The 27,934-nt window shown below is 40.2% G+C and overlaps 1 protein-coding gene and 1 long non-coding RNA gene across 3 annotated transcripts in view; one reads left to right on the top strand and one right to left on the bottom strand.

The window, feature by feature from the left end:
• The window catches only part of LOC130274357 (fibrocystin-L-like), a 352,807-nt gene that overhangs the window by 80,611 nt on the left and 244,262 nt on the right, over positions 1 to 27,934 (bottom strand). The window contains exons 45-53 of the mRNA XM_056522609.1: positions 22,971 to 23,050; positions 22,197 to 22,326; positions 21,341 to 21,470; positions 13,271 to 13,512; positions 11,531 to 11,667; positions 9,338 to 10,382; positions 8,929 to 9,120; positions 6,736 to 6,887; positions 6,326 to 6,485 (exon numbers count right to left, since the gene is read on the bottom strand). Of these exons, the coding sequence (XP_056378584.1) occupies positions 6,326 to 6,485; positions 6,736 to 6,887; positions 8,929 to 9,120; positions 9,338 to 10,382; positions 11,531 to 11,667; positions 13,271 to 13,512; positions 21,341 to 21,470; positions 22,197 to 22,326; positions 22,971 to 23,050 (2,268 nt within the window). The remainder of the gene's footprint in view (positions 1 to 6,325; positions 6,486 to 6,735; positions 6,888 to 8,928; positions 9,121 to 9,337; positions 10,383 to 11,530; positions 11,668 to 13,270; positions 13,513 to 21,340; positions 21,471 to 22,196; positions 22,327 to 22,970; positions 23,051 to 27,934) is intronic.
• Positions 1 to 27,934, top strand: part of LOC130274358 (uncharacterized) — a 195,789-nt gene that overhangs the window by 87,088 nt on the left and 80,767 nt on the right. The gene's annotated exons all lie outside the window — the stretch shown is intronic.

The following is a 27,934-nucleotide window of genomic DNA, read 5'->3' as shown; positions in this document are numbered from 1 at the left end:
AAGAGACCGGCTGCAGAGAGGGGCTGCTTTAAATAGGGAAGCGGGCGCAAAATCTTAAATAAGGCCTCGCCTCGGAAATGACCTGCTACTGGAGCAACACAGAACAGAAATAACTATCTTTATAAAAATAATCCAGCATAGGTCCTCCCCGTGCAGGGAGGAAAGATCAGAAAACAAATAATAAGAATGATGTACTTCCAGTCCCGCAAAGCTCTGGCGTGCCGAACAAACAAGCGGCAGGAGACCCGAGGAGGGAACACTGACCCTCCACAGAAAACGCGCCAAGAAGACAGCACAAGAGACCATCATACAAGGTGATAACTACAAGAAAAATAAAAAATTTATATATATATATATAATATATATATATATATATATATATTCCGTGCAGGCTCAAAAAAGTAAGAGCCTGCGCCGTCCTGCTGTCCAGCACAGGACAGGAAAAAAGCAACGTGGCCTTTGGGAGAAGGCCTTATATAAGGGGAGTAATTAACATTAATTACTCTTGTGGAATTAAAACTTTCACCATCCTGCCAGCTTCACAGGGGCAGAAACACCCCAGTTGTGCTGCTGGTTAGGATGTCAGGGAAATAGTGATTTGCCCTATAATTACAATTGAGATGTTTTATGGAGATTTGGCATTTTTGGGTTGTGTTCACACATAGAATTTTGACTAAATTTTACATTATAGGCTGTGTTTACACGTGTTGTTTATTGCATGCGGTTTTGCAGCAAATGACCAAAATTGCTGTTAAAATGGTGTGTTTATCGTGATTATTCAAATTATGTAAATCACAGTTAAATGTACCTTTTTACTGTGAATTCGGTCATTCACAGAAAAAAATGCATGCAATCATTAGCTGTGGTACTGCTTATAAACTGCAACTTGTGAAAACATGGCCGGTACAGTGGAACTGCAAATGGCTCATTAAATCAGATATGAATGATCCAACCCGTTTTCTTGGATAACTGCGGTAATTCAAGAGTTAATTGTAAGAACTTGACAGGTTAAACATCCCTGAGAGTGTTTGGTTATCTGGTTGCTGTGGCTACACCTAGCTCTGGACTGGTCAGCTGACCTTGTTAGTTCACCTGTTTGTTGCATACAGTATATAATCCTGCACTCTGCTTTCAAGCCTTGCCTGTGAAAGAGCTCGCTCAAGTAACTAGCGTTTATTATCTGTATTCATGATCTTAACTTTCTAGTTTGGCTTCCTGACTCTTCTCTGTATTTGCAACTTTGCACCTTTGACAACTCCTGGTATTTACTCGGCTAGTGGACATTGACTCATTGGCCCAGATTTTTTAAACTGTGTGAGAGAAAGTGGAGGGATTTTCCCATAGCATCCAATCACAGCTCCGCTTTCACTTAACCAGAGCTCATTAGCTGAGCTGTGATTGGTTGCTGTGGGAAAATCACTCCATTTTTCTCTCACACAGTTTGATAAATCTGGGCCACTGTGTGTGTATTTTAGATATTATTTCTGTTAGTCTATGTGCTCCCTTACTGTATCCTGACCTGTGTCTGTATTGTAGTTTATTTTGTTAACAGTGACTTCCATCATATACCTAGGGAGGGACTGTCACCGTGGTTGTTGATCCGCTCTTTAGGGCAAATAGGCAGGGATGGAGGGAGTGGGTGAGATCAGCACTGCACTGCTTCCCTGCCTATATGTGACACTAAGACATGCCGATGAGCGCTGACCTCCAGAAACATGTGCATTTATTAGACCAAAATGTGTGAACAAAGCCTTTCCTGTTTGCAGTGATTTTCCAAAATCATCAAAAGAATTAAAAATGTTTACCATAATTTGCACAATTGTGGTACACTCACAATTTTTTCCCATGATTTGGGGAAAACCACAGCAAAAACAGAAAAAAACAGCAAGAAAATCAATATACTGTATGAACATAGCCTTAGGGGAGGTGTATAACTGCTATATATCCTGATCCCATAGAGATAGCAGATGGAGCTTGAAGGGGTGAAGAGGGGTCTGGGAGCTAGAAGGAGTCTGACCTCCTGTTGTTACCATTAGATACTGGAAGATTTGGAGAGTCAGGAATGTGAGGATGGAGCAAACCTGAGCTAAAGCCTCTGTCATCTGTGGACCCTATATAAATGGCATAATCCTTGAGGATCTTAGATCATGGCCCTGCATTACACAGACAACTCCTTCATTTAGATGGGTGCTGTGTAGTAATTACTTCTCTCTGTGGCTACAGGGAAATTAAAATCATAGGGTATGTTTACACTACAAAATCTTTGTCTGAAGATATTCCAGTCTAGATTTCATCTGTAATGGGTGCTGATGAAGTCCAGGAACAATATGACTGCATGAACATGCACCGTCACTATTGATGGCAATGCAATCCTTGCAGATTTCTGCCAAAATAATGAACGTGTTTATTCAGCTGAGTCAGGAATTAGAATTTCCAAAATTCCGCAGTGTGCATTATGCAGCAGAATCCCATTGAAATTTTATAGTGTAAACATACCTTGACTGACAGATTTCCCTACAGATCCGCATTGTCGGTAAACCCTTCTAACTAGGAGTGGGTTACCCAAAACAGAGAACCACTTTAAGCGGAGCGTGTATCAAATGAGACCAATTTAACATTAACCCCTAGAGGACACGTGGCATACATGTACGCTGCGGTGCGGACTTAGCCACAGCAACATACATGTAGGCAGCCAGATTCAGCGATAACAGCGTCGCCCAACACGGTGATTCTAACCAGCCGGCTGCTGGCTTCTCAACACTGATGAAGGTATCTGAAGTATTGCAGTGGTGTTAAGACACTCATCGTACCATCCATGGTGCAATCACGGAGGGTCCAATGTGTTAAGATGGCCGGCGGAGCTCCACTCACCTGCTTTGGCTCCTGCAGTCTTCTACTAGCAGACCAGAAAAGTAGATCACAGATAACACTGGTCAGTGCTATGCATATGCATAGGACAGTTAAGTATTTTACCAAACGAAATGTAAAAAATAAATAAATCAACATATTTGGTATACGCACATGCGTAAATAACCAAACCATTAAAATAAAATGTTAATGATCCTATATGGTGAATGGCATAACTGTGTAAAGGAAAAAGTCAAAAAGTTATGCTTTTTGTCACATCACAGAAAAAATTAAATAAAAAGTGATCACAAAGTCACATATATGCAAACATGGTAACAATAAAAACTACAGATCACAGCACAAAAATTATCCCTCATACACCCCCATATACTGAAAAATGAGAACATTATAGGTGGTCAGAATAGAGTGATTTTGCTAAAACAAAGTTTGAGGATTTTTTTTAAGGCAGTACAATAATAGAAAAGCATGTAAATATGGGAATTATTATAATCGTATTGACTCACAGAATAAAGAAAACATGTCATTTTTACTATAAAATGTACAGCGTAAAAAAGAAACTCAAGAAAACCACAATTTTGCAACTTTTAATCAATTTCTAACATGAATATTTTTTTTTTTTTTTATTGTGCCATACATTTGATGGTAAAATTAAAGGTGTCATTACAAAGTGCAACTGTTCGCACAAAAAACAAGCCCTTATATGGGTCTGTGGATGGAAAACTAAAGTAATGCCTCTTAGAAGGTGAGGAGGAAAAAAAACGAAAATGCAAAAATGAAGTGTCCATAAAGCGTTACTGTCATTAGTAAGAAAAAAAAATGCTTAAATCAGTGTAGTAATGTATAGGTGTGGGCTGGATGCAGCTCACTTATTATAATTCTGAGGTTACTGAGATGGACTCCCACACCCCAGGAGTGTATAGACAAAGTGAGAAAACAAAATATATCTCAGTCCTCTAGGTTATATAAGTGAAATTAGTGAAGAAAGATAAGTGTAAAAAAAAACTAAATTATATATATATATATATATATATATATATATATATATAAATAAATATTAAAAATATGTGATATTAAGAACTAGGTATACAGGTAATGGTATTGGAAAATAGTAAGTAATTTGAATAATTTTCTATGCAAATAAGTAACCTAAATGGATACAATATCAATGCATTTATTAAGATATTGGTGAACTAGGCGGTGTAGTCACAGGGCCCTTGTGACAACCAATACATATATTAATTTGTATAAAATACAATCATAAAACAATAAGAATATATAAAATGCTGCTTGTATATATCTTATTTGTTCAGAATAAGCTGGGATCTAGAATATAACCAGCCTCGGAACGGTAACTGCCTTTTGTGTGATACAGCTTGATCAGTACTTTTTAGGGCAACTGGGATTTGTAGTCTCTGTGGGTAAATTCTTTAGGAAATATCCATATATAGCATATACCCACTTAATATAATCATTGGTGGTATAGTAGATAACAAATGTGGGTAGTGACTGTTATTGCCGGTATTTGTAGGGCATGCTGGGATTTATAGTCCCCACAAGTGAGATCATTGATGGTATAGTGGATAACAACCAAAAAATAGCAACAGTTAATGCCCGTTGTGCACCACTGGCAGGCTTCTCTGTTATCTGCAGAACAAATAGACTGATAATCCGAAGGTAGAAAACAAGATAATCAGAAGGTAGAAAACGCCCCCTCTCATAGACTTGCATTGAGGGGGCGGGGCTATGATGTCACGAGCTCCCGACACCGGCTCCAGCGTTCAGAAGAGTTTGTTTCAAATGCTGAGCAGCAGAGTACTCCTTTAATATCACATATTTTTTATTATATATATATATATATATATATATATATAAAGACAAAGAATAAGTCAGCCAGCACTTTAGTTGATACCAAACTATTATATGGACCTGGCCTACAGGTGCACGCTACTAGGCTAGATATACAGCATTTGACCGCCGGCGGAGACAAATTTGCGAGCTAAGTGCCTCACTATTTCATAGTTTCACATTTGCATCTATTACACCATAGCTGTATAGCTCTCCATGTTTTAACTGCATATTCATGTTACACCTATATCTTTGTGCTGGCAGTGTGCTGCTGCATTCTTCTGTTGCTGTATACATATATATATATATATATATATATATATATATTTTTTTTTTTTTTTACACTTATCTTTCTCCACTAATTTCACTTATATAAACCTAGAGGACTGAGATATCTTTTGTTTTCTCACAGTGTAGTAATGTGCCCTAAGACCTGTAGGCATAATAACATGCATGTGTTAATATGTAAAATACCTTTTGATCTATGTATTACTGTGATGAGTCTTTCTAAATTCCTCTGGGAGCCTGGGGGTGTTTCACCTGGGGCATGATGAGCTCCTTCAGCCCTCCCTACTCTCCTCCCCCTCCCTTGTCCCTTGCACAAATATTTTTACATTTGCAAAATTTTCTACCTAAATGCATGCTCTATATAACTCTAATGCAGCCATGTGAAACTACTGTATATGGTGCAAGGAAAAACCTGCATTTTGTGACAAAATTTGATTTTTACATTTTCACAGCTTTGAAACCAAAATGCTTGCTTTTTATAACCCTAAAGCAGCCATGTGGAAACTAAATGGTTTAAATACAAAAGAAATAAGTTCCTAAAATGACCAAAGAGAAACCATTTTGCATATAAACAATAGTTTAGCACCTTGTATTGCTTGTCACTGTGCATGGAAATGCTCCTCTTAAAGACTGCAGGCTTTCTGCATCTTGTCTGTGCTCTGAGGAACATAATGGAGATAACCACACCTCCCTCCCCCTCCCCACAGACTAAAGGACTATAAAGGCTGGATTTTCAGTGTTCGTCTGCAAAAGTAAATAGACAGAGACCCCCTAGTGGCCATTTTTTTTAAACCCTTTTTTCACATCTTTAGCAATCACATTTTTTTTATGAAGTATTTTAGGAAAATGCTATGTTTTTAAGGAAGTATTAAATGGAAAAACATTGTTTCTAATGAAAGTAACGCTTTATGGCCAAAATGGGGTACTTCGGAGAAAATCTAATGTTTTTAATTTAACTGGTGTCAGAAAGTTTAAATTATTTGTAAACTACTTCTATTTAAAAATCTATGGTTATTTGCTCCTGCTTTGGACAGTTCCTCATACAGCCAGAAGTGGCAGTAAAAGAGCACTGTGGTCAGATGGAAAATATCTACACAACTTTCTCTGTAGCTGATAAGTACTGGATGGATTAAGATTTTTAAAAAGAAGTAATTTACAAATCTGTTTAATTTTCTGGCACAAGTTGATTTAAAAACATTTGTTTTCCATTGTAATACCCCTTTATTAAAAAAAAGACAGTACTAATTTTTAGATGCCCTCTGCTCTATAGCCAGACAAATTTAATGAGTAATACTGATTAACAGTACCACGTAAATGCACATACCTAGATAAGTCACTGTAGTTGTGTTAGCAGCAAAGTACCAGTCTCCATTGCTGTTATTGCTCCAGCTCAATGGCTGTTTAGATCCATTGCGAATATCAATTATTTGGAACATGTCAGCCTCCTGAGTAAGCTTATGGGATATCAGCACGTAGTCCTCACTCTATATATAATACAATCACATGACAAGTTATTGAAGATCTTACGTACAAAGGTATCCAACTGCAAAAATATGTTTTCATTGACTCCTTTAATGCTCCTTTACGCCCTCTTAACGTGAATTCAAGTTGCATAAATTGTGCAGGAATTGTGTTGTTTTTTTGTTTTTGTTTTTTTTAGCAAATATCACCATTTATGCACAAAAATAGTACGACTTTAGAGCATTAATGCCCCCCAAAATGTCTTGAATTTACCTTAAATCCATAGAAGGTAGATGAGTAGGTGATGTCTGTGATGAAATCAACATTGCTGAAATACCAGTTGTAGGAATTTGCATTGGGTAACAAGGCCATCCATCCACTTGGGTGTGTCAAACGTTTTGTAAGGTAAGGTACAATGCTGGAGCCTAAAATCAAAATTTACATTATTTTTAGAGACTGCAATAGAAGACAGATTTTATGTAGGGAGGAATTTATCAGTACACTAATGCAGTTTTTTTTGTACATTTGTCGCAAATGTTTGTGCAAACAGAAATTTCTGCAAAAATATTGGTAAATGTATTATTGATTTATTTATTTATTTTTTGCAAAATTTCTTAGGATGAAGTCAAATGTGCTTTGACTTATGCAGTGGTAGCTGACTTATTTAGTTTTGCGCAATTCTGCAAATTTTTGTGTAATTTCACTCTAGTTAGTTCACCCTTTGAAATTTACCTAGATCTAACCTCTTCCTGCTATATGACGTGAATGTATGTATACATAGCTGAAAGGTATTAAAGGGGTACTCCGGTGCTTAGACATCTTATCCCCTATCCAAAGGATAGGGGATAAGATGCCTGATCGCGGGAGTCCCGCCGCTGGGGACCCCCAAAATCATGCACGTGGCACCCCGTTTGTAATCAGTCCCCGGAGCATGTTTGCTCCGGGACTGATTACCGGCGATTACAGGGTGGGCGGCGTGTGACGTCACGCCCCCGCCCCGTGTGATGTCACGCTCCGCCCCTCAATGCAAGCCTACGGGAGGGGGCATGACAGCTATCACGCCCCCTCCCGTAGGCTTGCATTGAGGGGCGAAGCGTGACATCACACGGGGGTGGGGGCGTGACATCACACGCCGCCCGCCCTGTAGTCACCGGTAATCAGTCCCAGAGAGAACACGCTCCGGGGACTGATTACAAACGGGGTGCCGCGTGCAAGATCACGGGGGTCCCTTTGGATAGGGGATAAGATGTCTAAGCACCGGAGTACCCCTTTAAACACTCATTGATGGGTATACCCATAACAGTATGTTCATAGGCTCCAAAGCCGAGCCCATATAATCACAGTAGAGGCCGGCTGTCATAAACCACAGAGCACCCTCCACTACTGTCAGGAGCGGAGTTCTAATCCTGTAGGATTGGAGCAACCGACCGACTATGAAGTTCACTCATCTCCTTGGCACGCTTCACAAATCAGGAGCAGGCGGCTAAGCTATTTAGGTGGCTAAGCTATTTAGCTTTTAATGAAGAATGTGCACCTTTTTGATACATTTGAAGGAAGTGCATATGATGTATGCAAAGACAAATGGTGGGAAAAATTATTTGACTCACACAGACAATGATAAATTCCCCCATATGTGCTATGAAAAATGTTCAATTTACTGCAGAACAAACTAAGCCATAATTTTCATGACAAATATTCAATATTATTGTTAAATTCTTACCTAAGCAATATTATTGTCTAAGTCTGTGTTGCAAATCAGGGTTCACTGGCATATCTATAAAGGGTTCGGGGGTAACAGTCACTCCTGTGCCCTTGTACCTTAAAGGGGTTATCCAGGGATAGAAAAATAGAGCTATTTTTGGAATAACAGCACCACACCATTGCACATGGTATCTGGAAGCCCTCTTACAAAATGTGTATTGGGGCCTAAGAGCTACAAATTAGGCCTCTGTCAGGGTTCGATTGAACTTTGGGGTACCTATAAACATAGTCAGGGGTTACCAAGATAAGAGCAACAGCAAGTCACATCAGCTACAGTAGTAATGGGGTAGCTGTAGGTGTATCAGGGAAACATTTATGTCAGGGATTCCTGCATAATAAAAAATAATGGGAACTACTTGTCTACGCAAAATTTCTTTAAACATTTTTTGACACTTTCATCCCAGCACTTTCCTATTTTATTAAAAGGTGTTATGTGGCTTAGACAGTCCATATCCATAACACCTTTTAGATCAAATGAAGAGGTAAGTTAACTGCTCAGGACCTCCTCTATGAGCCACTATGCAGAACAGCTCTCCCTCTGGGAGTTGGCCATACGCATTAAGTTATCTCTCCTGATGTCCTCATACATATGAATGTAAAATAAAGAGTGTAATTAAAATACACAAATTGTTCTGAAAAAAATAAGCCTTCATTCAGCTCGCTCAATGGAAAAATTGGGAACAATAAACTAAATCAATAACATACCAAAAGAATTAGAAATATTGACATCCTTTCCATAAAGTGTATAAGGAGATGGGTTATTAAAAGCCAATCTGTGGAAACTGATGGAGGAATTACAGATGTATCCAGGGAAGCCAACACTCCAGTCACTGCCTTGGCTGCACTGGGAAGGATCAAGTAGCCCACTTTTTGGTACCACCTTTGCTCCTATGTTTCCTGTATGAAAAACAAATCATTTTTGTTGTTTGCTTTTTATCATAAATTGAACGAAAAAAAAGATAATAACAAAGGTTTGGTAATATGATATGATGGGATGTATAATACATGTACATAATACGTATGAGAGAATGTATAAAAATATAACCAAGGGGGGTAACAATTGGCTGCTATTCAAATGCATTGTATCCAGGTCAAATGGTATTTATCTATTTACCTGTTAGTGTCCCGTCTGTATCAATTAGAACAACTTCATGTTCCCATCTAAATCCTGCCTTGTTGGGGGAGTTGAAGTATTGTATTCCATTAAATTTTGCACTCCAGCCTCCACATCTGTCAGTACACAACCCAGCAATAGATGTAACAGCAATGGCTGCACAGTTTGGTCGGTCGAAATTTATGAACTTTACAGATGAAACAGTGAGTCCTTCATCAAATGGGAGGGTAATGCCTCGAGCAGTGCAGAAGTTAGGGCCAAGTCCTAGTTCATCCAGGTGTCCCACAATTATAGCACTTTTGAGGACAGCTCCATAGGTCTCTCCCCATCCACCAACATAACTTGAAACAACTCTTTTGGTTTCTATGCCAGAGTCCTCATTATTGATCATGAAGAAGTTATGGAACTGGATAGCACCTCCATTTACCCATTCTGCTCCTTTCTGACAATTCCAAGTGGTCAAAGATCTGAAAATAGCCGGGGATGGTGTATAATAATAATAGCAAGATTGACTCTGATCTGTCATGGCCATTGGGAAGTAATTTTGAAAAATCCAAATTCCAAACCATCCCTGAGAATGAACAGTGTTATTGTAGAACTCTCCCAATGGCACTTTGTACTGGCAAATATTAGGGTCATAGGAAGGTCCATCTGGGTTATCATGCATCCTGTACCAAAAGCCAAAGTGTGTTCCACCGGCAGCGGCATTATGCCTTATTGTATTATTTGGATTGGTAACCCAAAACGCTGCTGGGGTAACGTCATCATTGAGCAAGCTGGTACTTTGCCGCACAAATACAGCCAAGTTGTGTTGGAGTATATTTCCATGCTCAATGCCATCTTCAATAAAGAACGCCCCTCCCATGATATCATAGATGACGTTCTTTTCTACAAGCAGGTTGTGAGTGTTGTGAATGGTCACTGCTCTGTTGTAAGTTTGATGAATCCCACAACCTCGTACATAGGATTTATACTGGACGTCACCCATTAAATGCCAATGTATTGGATACCGGCCTAACCTGAAAGCTTGTCCTGCATGGAAAACCTACAAAACAAATATGTGCGATAATGTTTCAGTTATTTGTGCTTTAGTTATGAAATCCTCATTAGTCCTGGATGCTCCAATGCTTTAACTTTAAGGGGTAAAAAATTGGTATGCTAGCAGTTCTAGGTTCATGGTCAAGTACAATAGCTTTACAAGACTCTAGGCAAATCTGCTGCATGCTAGGTACGTGTATTTTAGTAAGATGTGCTGTTTTCTTGCAAAGTCAAAGAGGTAAAATGCAATAAAAAAAAAGTAGGTACATAAAAAAGCTGGGATGAAATGAGCAATATGTGTAGACATAGAAAAGTTGACCTCAGAGAAAAGACCAAACTGGGCCTCTATTATGTTATTGTGTTTTTATCCCTCAGAACAGGATAGCCTGTTTGTTTCCACCTTAACTCCCTTAACTTTCCCAATGTGCAGTGTCTCTTTAGAGAGTCGTCCTGCACAGGTTCCCAGCATTTAATGGCTGGGTACATACTCCATGCTTTTGGATACCATAAGGCTATGTTCATACCTGGATACCTTGTGTGGTAATAAATCTCTGTCCATATCAATGTCTAAATATTTGCATACTGTGTATAATTGACCTTATTAAAGGAAAACTTTTTTTTTAAAATCAACTGGTGCCAGAAAGTTAATCAGATTTGTAAATGACTTCAATAAAAAAATCTTAATCCTTCCAGCACTTATTAGCTGCTGAATACTACAGAGGAAATGGTTTTCTTTTTGGAACACAGAGCTCTCTGCTGACATCATGACCACAGTGCTCTCTGTTGACATCTCTGTTCATTTTAAGAACTGTCCAGAGCATGAGAAAATCCCCATAGCAAACATATGCTGCTCTGGACAGTTCCTAAAATGGACAGAGATGTCAGCAGAGAGCACTGTGGTCATGATGTCAGCAGAGAGCTCTGTGTTCCAAAAAGAAAACCATTTCCTCTATAGTATTCAGCAGCTAATAAGTACTGGAAGGATTAAGTTTTTTAACAGAAGTAATTTACAAATCTGTTTAAAATTTTCTGGCACCAGTTCTCCACGGGAGTATCCCTTTAAAGCCCTTTAAAGAAATGTAGGATAATATGTTAATGTAGGTGGTTCCTAAAGTTAAGGACTTATTTGGCCACTATGTTTAACCGTACACCTACCTCCACATATTCTATTCTTCCAATGGACTGAAGTCTATCTGGTTGTGGAGCATGAAACATTATACATCCCCCAAATTGATCACTTCCTACTTCTTCACCAAATCTTCCCTGGAAACACGTCTGTGTGGCAAATTCACCTAGTGCAACAAGAAAACATGACCATATGTTAAATTAATAACATGATAAATCAGTGCTTATAATAGAAAAGGCTTTTAATGTCTTCAACATGGTAAACTACAATACTTGGAAACCCATCACCTGAAATGGTCTCAGAGAGGAAAGATTAACGATTGTTTCATCTAGATTATCAATCCAAGGCCTGCCAGTCATGTACTGTAGACCATGGATGGAGCTTTACAACTTTATTTAGTAAATTCCATAAATATTCCACTAACAAATGCAAATGTTACTTGTGGTGAAATATACTTCCAAGGAATCTAGGCCAATTAATAAAAAAAATAAAAAAAAGGTTTTGATTCAATGACAAGTGTACCTGTCGGAAAAAGAGGGCTTACCCTACCTGCCATAATAATCACTGCAGTTTTTTTCTGTTTCCAGGTTGGGTGTGGTTTTACAACTTGGTTCCATTCACTTCAATGGAACTGAGCTGCAGAACCATACCCAACCTGGAGACAGACAGGAAGCCGTTTTAGAAAGAAATTACCTCTGTTTTTCTATTCCTGGATAACCCCTTTAACGAGGCAGTTTTCCCTGTTTTACCATGTGTTACTCTGTGCAATGCTGCTCATTCCTTTGCCATCAAGCTTAGAGGAGGGGGTGTTGCATTAACAGGGAGGATGTGCCTTCATACGCTGTGCTGTAAGCCCCACCTCTCTTTCTAGGCTCTTCCTACTGTTTCTATATTTCTATGTATGTTTATCCAGTGTGCTAAAAAATCTGTGCATGTCAGCGTAGAGCTTGTGGCTGACAATATAGGATATAAATTTTATTAAAATGCTATGATTTTTAATGACATTATATCACAAGCATTAATATTTGGCAGAACTAAACACGTTTTGCGTCATGATAGTGCCCATTTAAGTCTATCTAACTACTAGTGTTGAGCTTGAATATTCGTAACGCTAATTTTTATCGCGAATATCGGCACTTTGCGATTTCGCAAACATTTCGAATATAGTGCTATATATTCGTAATGATGAATATTGGTTTTTTATGTGTTTTTTTTCCACATGCAAATTCTTATGCAAATTTTCCATGCAAATTTTCGCGTAGAAAAAAAGTGAATGAACATAGCGAATATGTGAATTTCATGAACATAGGAATATTCGTCAATATATTCGCGAAATATTGTGAATTCGAATATGGCCCCTGCCGCTCATCACTATTAACTACATAAACTACATAAAAGTCTGTTACAGGAAAAAACAACATAGCTGGATGGTCTGTTGCACAATAGACACCAAGGGGTCCCAACGGATCCCATTAACTTTGACCTGCACTATTTTTTCTCTGCTCAACTCCCATCATCTGAACATACCCACTGAACTGATCTCCACTAAATAGGGCTCATCACCAATGTGGACCCAGCTTAACAGAGCAGAAGTTGCTAAAGAATAAGCAGTACAATATTATCCTCAATAACATTTATTTCATAAGCTACAAGGAGATGACCAAATGGGCTTTTTGAATATACACCATAAAGTCACATGGTAAACTGCATCAGATGAATGTCATACATGGAGCGCCTGTATGTTGTAATAGAACAAACTATAACATTACCTGTATCAAATCCATCAGGGCAGGCTGGTATTGTGTCGCTCCATTCCACATTGGTGGACCCTCGGACAAGGATGTTTCTCGTAAGCAGACCTACTTCTGCCCTGGCCTCAAAAACAGTGCCATCTGGTAGAGTGACTGAGATCCCCAAATGTTTGTACAGTAATGGCTCAGTTAGGGTGATATTTGTGCCGTCTGCAGATACAGACTGTATAGTCCGCTTCTCATTCTGACTTTGACTTTGTCTGTCAAAGGATAGTAAAATGAATCCTAGTTAAACTATGTACAGAGAATACTGTAACATTTAAAAAGGTTTATACAATTTGAAAATAACAAGACAGGTAACACAAGATCACTCTATGGACTACGGGTGATTAGAACAGGCCACACCCTCTTCTCTCCTCCCTCTCTATGCAGAGTGATTTCTGTATGTGTTGCAGAGCATGCTCACATCCTATAGTCTGAAGTTAGTATACTGTATAGTTATAATCTCTAAAACAATAAGGAAATATATCCCTGCCTGCCCTGTCTTCTCTCCCTGCCCCTGCACTGTTTGATGAACCTGCCTTCCGTACTATGTTGGCTGGAACATATATATACTCACATACATACACACATCCATTGAGTTAATAAATATAAATATATATATATATATATATATATATATAGTGATGACTCGCTCTTGCAGATAGGTGCGGTTGCAGTATAGAGGCAAGGAATCAGTACTTTTCAAATCAAGGTTCTGTTCACACTTGGCACAGCAAACAGTCTTTAAATGCAGAACAAAGGAAAACATAACAAACGTCCACCTGTATTCCTTAGGTGTTTGTTCACACCTGAGTCCATGCCATGCGGCATCAAGCAAGTCTTTTCCAGGCCTCCAGGCAAATGCAAACGCAGGGAAGAACTCCACATACAGCTCTCTCTGGCAGTTTGAGCTGCAACTAGCAAATCCCCCTCAGCTGGTGAAACAGTCTGCCTTTAAGGCCAACAAAAGAAGGCCTGGATTGTGGGGAATGGCCCCCACCAAGCACTTGACCATTCCCAATATGAGCCATACCTTCCAGCCATACTACGGCCACAGTGTCAGACTGCATCGCAGTACAAACACTGAATGCTTTTTCACCTTCTCACAATATATATAAGTGGGCAGCTGAAATGTCGCTATGCCGCCAGGCTAATAAATCCTACACTTTTTGCATTGGAATCTGGAGTGCCGCAATTTTTTCTTTGCTGTGTATCCTTTGACCCGTTACCTGGGACAACGAATTGCTGGCACCCACCATCATTTTTCCTTTTTTGGGTTGTGCTGCTCCCCATCTACTTTGGCTTTTTTTCTTTGCTATATATATATATATATATATATATATATATATATATATATATACATATTTTTATATATATATATATATATATATATATATATATGACTGTTGTAGGTTCACAGAGTTCACAGCTCAGCTATATTTAGCAATTAGAGAAAAATTATTTATTACACAATAGCAGTGTGCAGCCTAGGGCCAGTGGATGGTGACAGTAGAAGTCGTGGTACTTTTTGTCATGTTTTCTCACAATGGCTGGAGTGGGACCACTCCATTCACAGCAGTGGATTAAAAGAGGTGCACTAGTAATGAAAGCCTCTGTCTCTGTATGGTTGATAAGGTGCACTGACATAAACAGTCACAGGTTAAACACACTAATGTGAACAGTTCTTTTCTTTGATAAATTTGGCTGTAGAAAATCTGCACAGAGTTTTGTAAGAGCATGTAGTAGTGCAATGGTGTATGGTATATGTTCTCTAGCCATAGTGCAGGCAATTGTGTGTAGGGTATATTAAAGGGGTACTCCGGTGAAAACCTTTTTTCTTTTAAATCAACTGGTGGCAGAAAGTTAAACATATTTGTAAATTACTTCTATTAAAAAATCTTAATCCTTCCTGTACATATTAGCTGCTCAATACTACAGAGGAACTTCTTTTCTTTTTGGAATGCTCTCTGATGACCTCACGAGCACATGTCTCTCTGCTGATGTTATTATAATAATAATATAATATAATATATAATAATAACACTTTATTTATTGTTGTCCTTAGTGGGATTTGAACCCAAGTCCCCAGAACTGCAAGGCAGCAGTGCTAACCACTGAGCCACCATGCTGCACTTAGCATACATCTCCTATGCATGGTTGCTAAAATGGACAGAGATGTCAGCAGAGAGCACTGTGCTCGTGATGTCATTAGTGTTCCAAAAAGAAAGGAATTTCCTCTGTAGCATTCAGCAGCTAATAAGTACTGGAAGGATTAAGATTTTTTAATAGAAGTAATTTACAAATATGTTTAACTTTCTGCCATCAGTTGATTTAAAAGAAAAAAGGTTTTCACCAGAGTACCCCTTTAAGAACATAAATTAGGTACCAGAATATTTTACACTGCAAACAACACAATGTAACTCCAAGTCAATCACACTTCCGTTAAATCACACTGTCCACTCAGGAAGCAACACTGATTGTCAATTTCACATGCTGTTGTGCAAATGGAACAGACAACAGGTGGGAATTATAGTCAATTGGCAAGACACCCCCAATAAAGGAGTGGTTCTGCAGGTGGTGACCACAGACCACTTCTCAGTTCCTATGCTTCCTGGCTGATCTTTTGGTCACTTTTGAATGCTGGCGGTGCTTTCACTCTAGTGGTAGCATGAGATGGAGTCTACAACCCACACAAGTGGCTCAGGTAGTGCAGCTCATCCAGGATGGCACATCAATGCGAGCCGTGGCAAGAAGGTTTGCTATGTCTGTCAGCGTAGTGTCCAGAGCATGGAGGCGCTACCAGGAGGCAGGCCAGTACATCAGGAGACGTGGAGGAGGCATAGGAGGGCAGCAACACAGCAGCAGGACCGCTACCTCCGCCTTTGTGCAAGAAGGAGCAGGAAGAGCACTGCCAAGGCCCTGCAAAATGACCTCCAGCAGACTACAAATATGCATGTGTCCTCTTAAACGGTCAGAAACAGACTTCATGAGGGCCCGACATCCACAGGTGGGTGTTGTGCTTACAGCCCAAAACCGTGCAGGACGTTTGCCAAGATTGGCAAATTCGACACTGGTGCCCTGTGCTCTTCACAGATGAAAGCAGGTTCACACTGAGCACATGTGACAGATGTTACAGAGTCTGGAGACGCCGTGGAGAAAGTTCTGCTGCCTGCAACATCCTCCAGCATGACTGGTTTGGCGGTGGGTCAGTAATGGTGTGGGGTGTCATTTCTTTTGGGGGGGGCGCACAGCCCTCCATGTGCTTGCCAGATGTAGCCTGACTGCCATTAGGTACCGAGATGAGATCCTCAGACCCCTTGAAAGACCATATGCTGGTGTAGTTAGCCCTGGTTTCCTACTAATACAAGACAATGCTAGACCTCATATGGCTGGAGTGTGTCAGCAGTTCCTGCAAGAGGAAGGCATTGATGCTATGGACTGGCCCGCCTGTTCCCCAGACCTGAATCTAATTGAGCACATCTGGGACATCATATCTCGCTCCATCCACCAACACCACGTAGCACCACAGACTGTCCAGGAGTTAGCGGATGCTTTAGTCCAGGTCTGGGAGGACATCCCTCAGGAGACGAAAAAAGAAGATACAGAAGCCAGCACTCACCATTCAGGGGTCACTTTATTGCAGGATACGGTGCATCAATAAAACATCAGTGGGAGACCCTCTTCACCCTGCCCGCTGATGTTTTTTTGATGCACATTATCCTGCAATATAGTGACCCCTGAATGGTGAATGCTGACTTCTGTATCTTCTTCTTTTCGTTATTACATGAATGCCTAATAGCACTGTGCACCACCGCTATCAGGGGAGGTACTCTGAAGCAAAGCTACCTATCCAGGTGATACTGAAGTCTGATTACTAGTAGTGGAGGTGCCGGTGCTTGATTTTCTGATACCACATATGGACTTCCTCTTGTTCTCTATACACCTGAGCACCCACTAGAGAAGTCTGTTCATCAATATACACCATGGATATGGATCCCAATACAGCCAACAATGCTTCGGAATCTACACTCCAAGCGGGCAGGGCAGAGGCAGGGATTATTTCCTCTCATGTAACACGATGGAGCCGTTATCAGTTCTTGGCGTGAGAGCGCTAGAGCAAAAAATAATTTCTCTAGCAGATAAAGAGTGTCACCTCTTCTGGACAATCAACTCCCTCCAGGCATATGAGAGCAGTGCCAGAACACCTAGAGGCCTCTGAGTCTACAAATTTCCATCCCAATTCACGGATGATGTTGAATTTATGAACGAATGGCAGCAAGCCCACCAAGAACATGCCACAAAACTAACCAATATAGTGCTCAGAAAAAAATCAAAGATTATAATATCATAACAGCAGATCTATGTCGTACCAAAATAGAATATCGCACCAGAGTGAGTGAAAGTACGGCTACTGCATTTTTCAAAAAGCTTGAAAAGAAAATGACAGTGACTCAAGCTGAAATTAAAGAAAAGAGAAAAATTTGTCTGTGATGAAGCTGACTATGATTCCAATCAAATCTTCACGTGGAACACCAAAAATCCTCCATTGAGAAAAAATCGTAGAGGCCAAATGCATAAAAGATGGACAATTAATGCACGTAGATCATCCTTTGATCGGTGGACAACTGACTCCGACACAACGTAATCCGATGAATCCACACAACATACGATGTCTACCACTACCCCTAACACCTCCGGTCCTGTCCCTTTAAGAGAAAGACCCGGAGAGGTTGAGGAAAGTTAAGAAGGAACCGTGACAATCAAGAGAAAAGGTGTATCATGGAAGGACTAACCACATCATTTGAGTCATCTTCAGAAGTGAATGTTCCCCCTCACAAGATGGACTGCAACAATGTCATTAACATCATGGACATTCCTCTATCTACCGATTGCATTTCTCTCCTGTCTAAAGGGCTCAATTTCGGACTGTGTGAGGATTTTGACTTCACACAGTTTGAAATTGATATGTACAAAGCCACCAGAAAAATGTATTTACATAAAATCTTTAGCAACATAGGAAAATCAATGTCACATGATTTACCAAAAAAAGGTGAAATTCTGGCTATTATAGGCCCGTTAGGTTTTTCTCCAGTTAGTACACTTGATTCTTCAGACAGAGAGTGTCTGGACACATTATGCAGCCTGGCCAAGGTGGAGCCCAGTAATTCTGGCAACAGTGAAATAGAGGCTCTCCCATTTAAAGGTGGCAATCCGTCCAGATACTCTCCTCCAATCCCAGCAGGTTCCCCTCTAGATTTATTTAGTAGGGCTGCCCGTCAAGATGTAAAAGCATTACTATACCATAAACCAAACAGCAATCTAACAGCTGGTGAAGAGAGAGCTCTTAAGTGTTCATCTAGAGCTGACCTCCCAATATCGAGAGCCGACAAGGGCGGCAGTACGGTCATGATGACTGAAAAATATTATCTTGAAGAAACCGAGTGTCTATTAGGAGACAAAGCCACTTACGAACCCCTCTCCTCTAACCCATGTTCTAAAACTATAGCAGCATCACGTACTTTCTTAAGGTCTCAGGTAGAAAAGGGTATCATTTCAAAACACACTGCTGAAAAATTGCTACTAAATGTCCAAAATATGCCAGATGGTATTTTCTACCTAAAGTCCGTAAGTTGCAGAGACAACCCCCTGGTCGCCCAATTGTTGCGGGGATTGGCCCTGCGACCGAGGCATTATCACAATATCTGGAGTGGCTGCTAAAACCATTACTCAAAGAAACCCCTACATACATAAGAGACACCTTTAGACAATTATCATTGGCAGGAAGGATTTCAGTTAGCTTCTATAGATGTGGAGAGCCTGTACACCCGCATCCCTTGTGATGCGGGTGTACAGGCTATACAAGAAATACTCCATGAAACTGAAAAAACACCTGAGTTTATTTATTTTATTGTCAACGCTTTGCTTTTCATGTTGTCACATAACGAGTTCATGAACAGGGTGGTATAGGCAGGTGACCGGGACCGTGATGGGGACCTCGGTCTCCTGTACCTATGCCAACCTGTTCCTGTCCATCTTTAAACATCATTATATCTTTAGTGAAAATAATCCATTCACAAAACAAATTATTTTTGCGCTTTGTGAACGATGTGTTGGTCGTGTGGGACGGTCCTCAATCGACTTTCGATAATTTTGTGCAATATTTAAACAATTGCAATATGGAAAATATGCTGTTCACAAGTGTCTTTGGTGGGAACGAACTCGATTTTCTTGATGTCAAATTAAAAATCGAAAACGATACCCTTGTTACTATGGGTTACCGCAAATCTATAGCGCGTAACTCACTCCTGCATTACAAGAGCTACCACCCAACTCAAATGAGGAACAGTATACCTAATTCTCAATTCCTCCGATTAAAAAGAATAAACAGCAATCCAGATATATACAGAATACAAGCCAATGAACTCAAACAGTGTTTCATTGAACGACAGTATCCATTGTCAGTTATTGAAGAAAGTCTGGAAAGAGTTAATAAAATTAATAGACTTGACTTACTTAAAACAAAATCAAGAGTCAGCTCCATTCAAAAATGTTTTACCTTCTCTTTTAACAATTCTGACTATAATCACGAAGTAGAAAGAGCTATACGTAAAAACTGATATATGCTAGAATCTGATGATGATCTAAAAAGTACAGCATCCCTAAAACCTCTTATCACTAACAAAAAGAATATCACTCTAGGAGACAAATTGAAAAAATCCAAGAATGTTAATAACAACAATAATAATAAAAAAATAAAAATAATTGGCTAACTAAATACTCCCCAAGAGGTAACTATAAATGTGGAAACTGTTCATTCTGTCCCTATAAAAATTGAAAGTAGACAAATTAATCTCTTGTCGTACACCTTTTCTTGTGTATTGTCTAACATGCCCTTGTGGTAAATATTATGTGGGCAAAACCATAAAACCACTCCATGTTCGGATCCGCGAGCATTTTCGCTCGATCCGAACTGGACATGGCACTCCTAGGTTAATATCCCACATAAAAGAATCCCACAACAACGATCCTACCTGTTTAAAATTTGCAGCCTTGAATCGAGTATATCCTCCTATCTCAGGAGGAGACAGAGGTAACATACTTATGCAGAAAGAAGCTCGTTGGATCGCTAAGCTAGATGCCACCGGGAATCTTGGCTTAAATGATAGCAACAAATTGCTCCCATTTGTATTTTAAAAAATAAAATATGGTTTATAATCTTTGTTGAAGTTATTCATGAGCAGAATGACTTACCAATTTTGGAATTCTATGCCTCAAGTTAACGGATTCCATTTGTTTATATGTTTCTATGACAACCACTTTGGCGTGCTCCGCGCACGTAAATACCTGTGCGTGCGTCCATGCCAATGTATCGGCTAGTGGAAGCGCAGGTGACGCGCAAAACTGTGCTGTCACCGAGACCCCGACCCTCTTCACCCTGCCCACTGATGTTTTATTGATGCACTGTATCCTGCAATGAAGTGACCCCTGAGTGCTGGCTTCTGTATCTTTTTCTTTTCGTTTTTACATGAATGCCTAATAGTACTGTGCACCACCGTTATCAGGGGAGGTGCTCTGAAGCAAAGCTACCTATCCAGATGATACTGAAGTCTGATTACTAGTAGTGGAGGTGCCGGTGTTTGATTTTCTTATACCACATATCCCTCAGGAGACCATCCGCCACCTCATCAGGAGCATGCCCAGGTATTGTAGAGAGGTCATACGGGCACGAGGAGGCCACACACACTACTGAGCCTCATTTTAAGCCTGTAGTGTGGTTTTCCACTTTGATTTTGAGTGTGACTCCATATCCAGACCTCCATGGGTTGATAAATTCATTTCCATTGATAATTTTTGTGTGATTTTGTTGTCAGCACATTCATCTATGTAAAGACGAAAGTATTTCATATGACTAGTTCATTCATTCAGATCTAGGACGTGTTATCTTAGTGTTCCCTTTATTTTTTTTAAGCAGTGTATATTTTATAAAATTATAACCTATAATGGCATTTTTCATAATACAGTGTAGTGAGATTCTGGGATATATACCTGCCACCTGTTGATGCGATCACAATTTCATCTCCAGCATTCCAAGTCACACTTTGCTGTAGAATTAGGCTTAAGCTCCCTGACTCTGCTGTCTGAGCAAGTCTGGTCCATGTGACAGGCACAGGAATGCCTAGAAAAGAGAAGAACATATGCTTGTCTCAGAATTCCTAGTACCACAGACCTAACAACTTATTGTGTTCCTGAGTTAGAAACTGCATTATACAGCATTCATTAGTCCGCTGCTATGAAAAAGAGATGAAACATATGTTGAGGGAGACATCTAAGCTGGGCCAATGCAGGGGGAAATTACTGTAAAGTTTTTGGCGTGAAGACCAAATTTTCCAAATTGCAAATCATCAGAGCAATATCTAGGATGACACTCAGCTAGTAAGGAGTGCACAAAGCTATAAAGCCTGTGGAATTATGAATGCAGCTCTTTACTAATATACAGGCTGTAACTATGGATCTTTACAAAATGATAAAAATGTTCATAAAAGTTACTTAATCTATTGTGTAGATGCAGTCGGTATGTAGAACTCATAGCTTTATCTGGTTACTTTAGTTCGTAGACAGATACTTCTAATAATGTTTTTAATCTTTTACAATCATCTGTGTTTGGGGTAGTGTGTCCTATGTCACATTACTTCTACAGTACCTAGTATAATGATATTATCTCCCAGAATGGAGATACTTTGCACCAAGAACTGAATCAGCAGGGAGCTGAAGGTAGATGTGAGCTCAGAGCTGAGACAGCAGAATACTGAATGAAGAGTTGGATCAGAATGGACTACTTTAGCAGTAATCATAAAAGGGATTTTGTATAACCTTTTCTCATGCATGTTATATTTATATTTACCATGAAGATCCAGGATCCCTTGCCTCACTGCTAACGTCTTAGCCCCATACAATGGTAATTCTGGAGAACGCAAATGGCCATGAAGAGTAATTATTGCTTTGTGCTGGAATGGAGCTTCCTCAGTTCCAATCTAAAAGTAGATGAAAAACTATGACATATAGAAATACAGCTGATTAATTCATTTAAATAATCTCGTAAAAGGGGACTCATTAACTAAGAGTGTTGGGTTTTTACTAGTGTGAAATGCTGTTTCAGACTTGTAGGATTCCACCCTATTTACGATGGGGACTCACATTTATGCCCTAACATTTATGCCCAAATTTGGCCCTCGTTTACAGTGTTTGGTTTTTACTAGCGTGAAATGTTGTTTCGGACTTGCAGGATTCCTCTCTATTGACTAGGGGGACTCACAGATTTACAAGGCGAGAACATTTTCCGACCAGCTTTTTTTACATGGAAATTTCCAGCCATTAATTCACAGGATTTTCTGTGAATTCAATAGTAAATTGGTTGGGTTGTGAAACCAAGCCCCCTTTTCAGGCCGACCACACTCCCTTTTCAGGCTGATCACTCCCTCTTTTAGGCTTTTCACAATGCAATGTCGGGTTTGTCAGATTTTTGGGCGCACACTGCTGCATACATGTCACAGACACTAGGTGCCAAAATAACTTGGAAAAACCTGATAAAAACTAGTCAGTTTTAGCTTAGTTAATGTAAGGGCCAATATATTTTATCAGCCATTTGTTTCCATAACAAATCATAGGATTTGAGTACCTGCAGAGTTCCTCCATCTGTAATGAGGATGTTCTCCGACTGCAGCTCTATATCTGCTTCATCAAAAACCAGGGTTCCTCCTGTTCAAAAGAAGAAAGGACTATGTTTATCCCTTCTCTACCATACTTTTTTGACTTTTTTGTATAAATGATCCAAACCTAGTAGTACATAAATAGACCCAGTTGTATACACCTGACTCAAAACTGCTTGTGCTCTCATAATCAAAAACTATATGCCAGAGGCTGTTCACCTTGGAGACCTGCTGCGGATGTGGGTACGGCCCGGCGCAAGATTTACACCATCTCCGCCGGATTTTCAAGGGCCAGCGAGAGCTCACCGGACGCCGCCGGAACCGCAACACTTTCCAAGGCTCGGGCCCCTCTCTCGGGCGAACCCATTCCAGGGCGCCCTGCCATTCACATACCTATGTTACTGGTTCTGCTCAAGCATTCTCTTGGATATTAATGAGATGTTCATGGTGATTATGTGTTAGGTGACTGCAAAAGCAAATTGCTGGCCACTTTGGTGCTGTTCCATCTACAGTGATGTCTCCAACATGACCCCTGCTTGGCAGTGGTGATCATCTAGGGCAGGGGTCTCAAACTCAAATTATCTGGGGGCCACTGGAGGTAGCAGCTGGGTGAGGCTGGGCCAAATGTGCCCCTCACATATAATGCCCCCATAATGCACCCCTCACATATAATGCACCCATCATGCGCCCCTCATCATCCACCAGCAACACCTCCCACCAGCAGTAGCAAGCCCCATTGTCCACCAGCAACACCCCCCCATTCCCCCTACCACCCTGTGGTAATAGCATGAGCTAACGGATGATGGGGGTGCTTCTGCTGGGGGGGGGGGGAGCATTAGGTAGGCAGCAATTTTCCCACATTAGGAAGGTAGCAGTTTCCCCACATTAGGTAGCATTGTTTTTCCCACATTAGGTAGCTGTAGCACAGATTCCCCACATTAGGTAGCGTAGCACAGATTTCCCACATTAGGTAGCCGTAGCACATAATCCCCACATTAGGTAGCCTTAGCACAGTTTCCCCACATTAGGTAGCACAGCACAGTTTCCCGACATTCGGTAGCGCAGCACAGTTCCCCACATTAGGTAGCCTTAGCACAGATTCCCCACATTAGGTAGCCTTAGAACAGATTCCCCACATTAGGTAGCCGTAGCACAGATTCCCCACCTAGGCTGCGCTACTTACATCTGCCTGAGGGGACTTCCTGGCAGGGGTTGTGCGCTATAAGTGACGTCATCGCACACGCTGCGCAAGACGTCGGCATCCCTGCGCGGTCCTTGCAATGATGTCACTCACCACGCGCACCTCCGCAAGGAAGTCCCTGCAGGCAGATGTAAGTAGCAGTTTAATGACGGGGCAAGACTGGTTACCCCGTCATATGTGCACCAGGTCCCATGTAGCAGTGTTTGCAAAAGTATGTGAAGTCTTCCGGCATTTAGCCCTGCTTGCCCGAAGCAGGGCTAAATGCCTGAAGACATCACCTGCCCCGGACTGCATGTCCCGGGCATCGGGCGATTCAAATTCCAGATTCCGGGTGCGGGGTGCAAAGTTTTGTTCCGGGAGTTTGAAACCCCTGATCTAGGGTATTGTCACAAAGAATGTTACTATAGCATGCATAGAGAAGCATCAGGAGCAGCAGATGTTCACCAGACCGGGGACTAGTGTAGAACTGGTAATGTTTTAAAAAAACATAGTCAAATGAGTTTCTAATTTGAATGGTCCCTTTTTGTTACCATAGTCCCTAAACAATAAACTATTACAACAAATTAACCCCGAGAGGTTAAGAAAAAAGACCTCTATATTGCATGTGTCACACTAATAGTAAAACTTTACTTTTATTTAACCAAATAAAAATAAAGTATAAAAGGGGAAACAGACGTATTAAAAGCACAAGCTTTGCTGTCAGTTGTCTCCTTGATAAAGCCACTAAAGTGGCGAAACATGTCGGGGTGTGACAGCACTGTATTTTAATCAGCAATTCCACTTTAGTCTATGTGTACTAACAGCTAATTAATAAGGTCCGGGCTGAACAACTCACGCCTGCGCTGCACAGCAGGTGTGAGGTGTTGAGTGGTGTAACACCCTTGATATATACTGCATTACCAAATACTGATTAAATGTCACATATATAAGTGGCTATATGGAAGGATGATCATGTACCTCCATTCTGGGTACTAATCAGTCCCCCCAGAATTCACAAGAATAACCATCCACTTCTAAACTTGAGAAAGGAGTTTTTTCTTTTGAGCCCGAGTGGGCTAATTCACCAGTAGAGGATGACCGATATAGGACCTAGGCACAATCACATATATCTATGACCACAGTGGAATTGTGCTTTTAATACTTCTGTTTCCTCACTTATACTTTATTTTTATTATTATTTGGTTAAATAAAAGTAAAGTTTTACTATTAGTTTACTACACATGCAATATAGAGGTCTTTTTTCTTAACCCCTCTGGGTTAATTTGTTGTAGTTCTTGATTACCTCTGCATATGCCATTTGGGCCCAAAGTTAGTAGTTGTGGTTAAACAATTAACTAATCACATGTTTTCCTGGGGGCCCCCAGAACTTAATTAGCTCTATCAGGGGACAGTCCGTGTAATGTATGAACATGCCAGGTCCTCCAAAGGAAGTCATTCTTTGTAGTCACTCTCTGTTTTGATTTGAGATCCATTTAAAGAGGTATTCCGGGCAAAAACATATTATCCCCTATCGAAAGGATAAGGGATAAGATGTCTGATCATAGAATGCGGGCTGCTGCATGGAGATCACGGGGGTCCCAGCGGTCAGACATCTTATTATCCTTTTGATAGGGGATAAGATGTTTTTGTCCGGAATTCCCTTTAATGCTGTGTTTGAATAGGGTTCTCCAGGATTAGAAAACCAGAGCTATTTTTGTTTCCAAAAACAGCTCCACACAATCAGATTTTGTGTGGTATTGGCTTCATTCACTTCAATGGAATGGAGCTGTAATACCACATGCAACCTGTGGACAGGGGTGGTGTTGTATTTAAAATAAATCAGCTCTGTTTTAGATAACCCCTAAGGACCAGGCCGTTTTACACCTTAAGGACCAGAGCGCTTTTTGCAAATCTGACCACTGTCACTTTAAACATTAATAACTCTGGAATGCTTTTAGTTATCATTCTGATTCCGAGAATGTTTTTTCATGACATATTCTAATTTAACTTAGTGGTAAAATTTTATGGTAACTTGCTTCCTTTCTTGGTGAAAAATCCCCAAATTTGATGAAAAAAACGAAAATTTTGCATTTTTCTAACTTTGAAGCTCTCTGCTTGTAAGGAAAATGGATATTCAAAATAAAAAAAATTTTGGTTCACATATACAATATGTCTACTTTATGTTTGCATCATAAAATTTAAGAGTTTTTACTTTTGGAAGACACCAGAGGGCTTCAAAGTTCAGCAGCAATTTTGAAATTTTTCACAAAATTTTCAAACTCACTATTTTTCAGGGACCAGATCAGGTTTGAAGTGGATTTGAAGGGTCTTCATATTAGAAATGCCCCACAAATTACCCCATTATAAAAACTCAACCCCCCCCCCCCAAAGTATTCAAAATGACATTCAGTAAGTGTTTTAACCCTTTAGGTGTTTCACAGGAATAGCAGCAAAGTGAAGGAGAAAATTCAAAATCTTCATTTTTTACACTCGCATGTTCTTGTAGACCCAATTTTTGAATTTTTGCAAAAGGTAAAAAGGAGAACATTTTTACTTGTATTTGAAACCCAATTTCTCTCGAGTAAGCACATACCTCATATGTCTATGTAAAGTGTTCGGCGGGCGCAGTAGAGAGCTCAGAAGGGAAGGAGCGACAAATGGTATTTGGGGGGCATGTCACCTTTAGGAAGCCCCTATGGTGCCAGGACAGCAAAAAAAAAAACACATGGCATACCATTTTGGAAACTAGACCCCTCGGGGAACGTAACAAGGGGTAAAGTGAACCTTAATACCCCACAGGTGATTCACGACTTTTGCATATGTAAAAAAAAAAAAATAATTTTACCTAAAATGCTTGGTTTCCCAAAATTTTTACATTTTTTAAAAGGGTAATAGCAGAAAATACCCCCAAAAATTTGAAGTCAAATTTCTCCCGATTCAGAAAACACCCCATATGGGGGTGAAAATTGCTCTGCTGGCGCACTACAGGTCTCAGAAGAGAAGGAGTCACATTTGGCTTTTTGAAAGCAAATTTTGCTCTGGGGGCATGCCGCATTTAGGAAGCCCCTATGGTGCCAGAACAGCAAAAAAAAAAAACACATGGCATACCATTTTGGAAACTAGACCCCTCGGGGAACGTAACAAGGGGTAAAGTGAACCTTAATACCCTACAGGTGTTTCACGACTTTTGCATATGTAAAAAAAATTTTTTTTTTTTTACCTAAAATGCTTGGTTTCCCAAAATGTTTACATTTTTAAAAAGGGTAATAGAAGAAAATATCCCTCTAAATTTGAAGCCCAATTTCTCCTGATTCAGAAAACACCACATATGGGGGTGAAAAGGGCTCTGCTTGCGCTCTACAGGTCTCAGAAGAGAAGGAGTAACACTTGGCTTTTTTAAAGCAAATTTTGCTCTGGGGGCATGCCGCATTTAGGAAGCCCCTATGGTGCCAGAACAGCAAAAAAAAAACAAAAAACACATGGCATACCATTTTGGAAACTAGACCCCTCGGGGAACGTAACAAGGGGTAATGTGAACCTTTATACCCCACAGGTGTTTCACGACTTTTGCATATGTAAAAAACCTAAAATGCTTGTTTTCCCAAATATTTTACATTTTAAAAAAGGGTAATAGCAGAAAATACCCCCCAAAATTTGTAACACAATTTCTCCCGAGTATGGCGATACCCCATATGTGGCCCTAAACTGTTGCCTTGAAATACGACAGGGCTCCAAAGTGAGAGCGCCATGCGC

Source organism: Hyla sarda, chromosome 5, assembly GCF_029499605.1.
Source record: "Hyla sarda isolate aHylSar1 chromosome 5, aHylSar1.hap1, whole genome shotgun sequence".
NCBI lineage: Eukaryota > Metazoa > Chordata > Amphibia > Anura > Hylidae > Hyla > Hyla sarda.
This window is presented reverse-complemented; position numbering and strand designations above follow the sequence as displayed.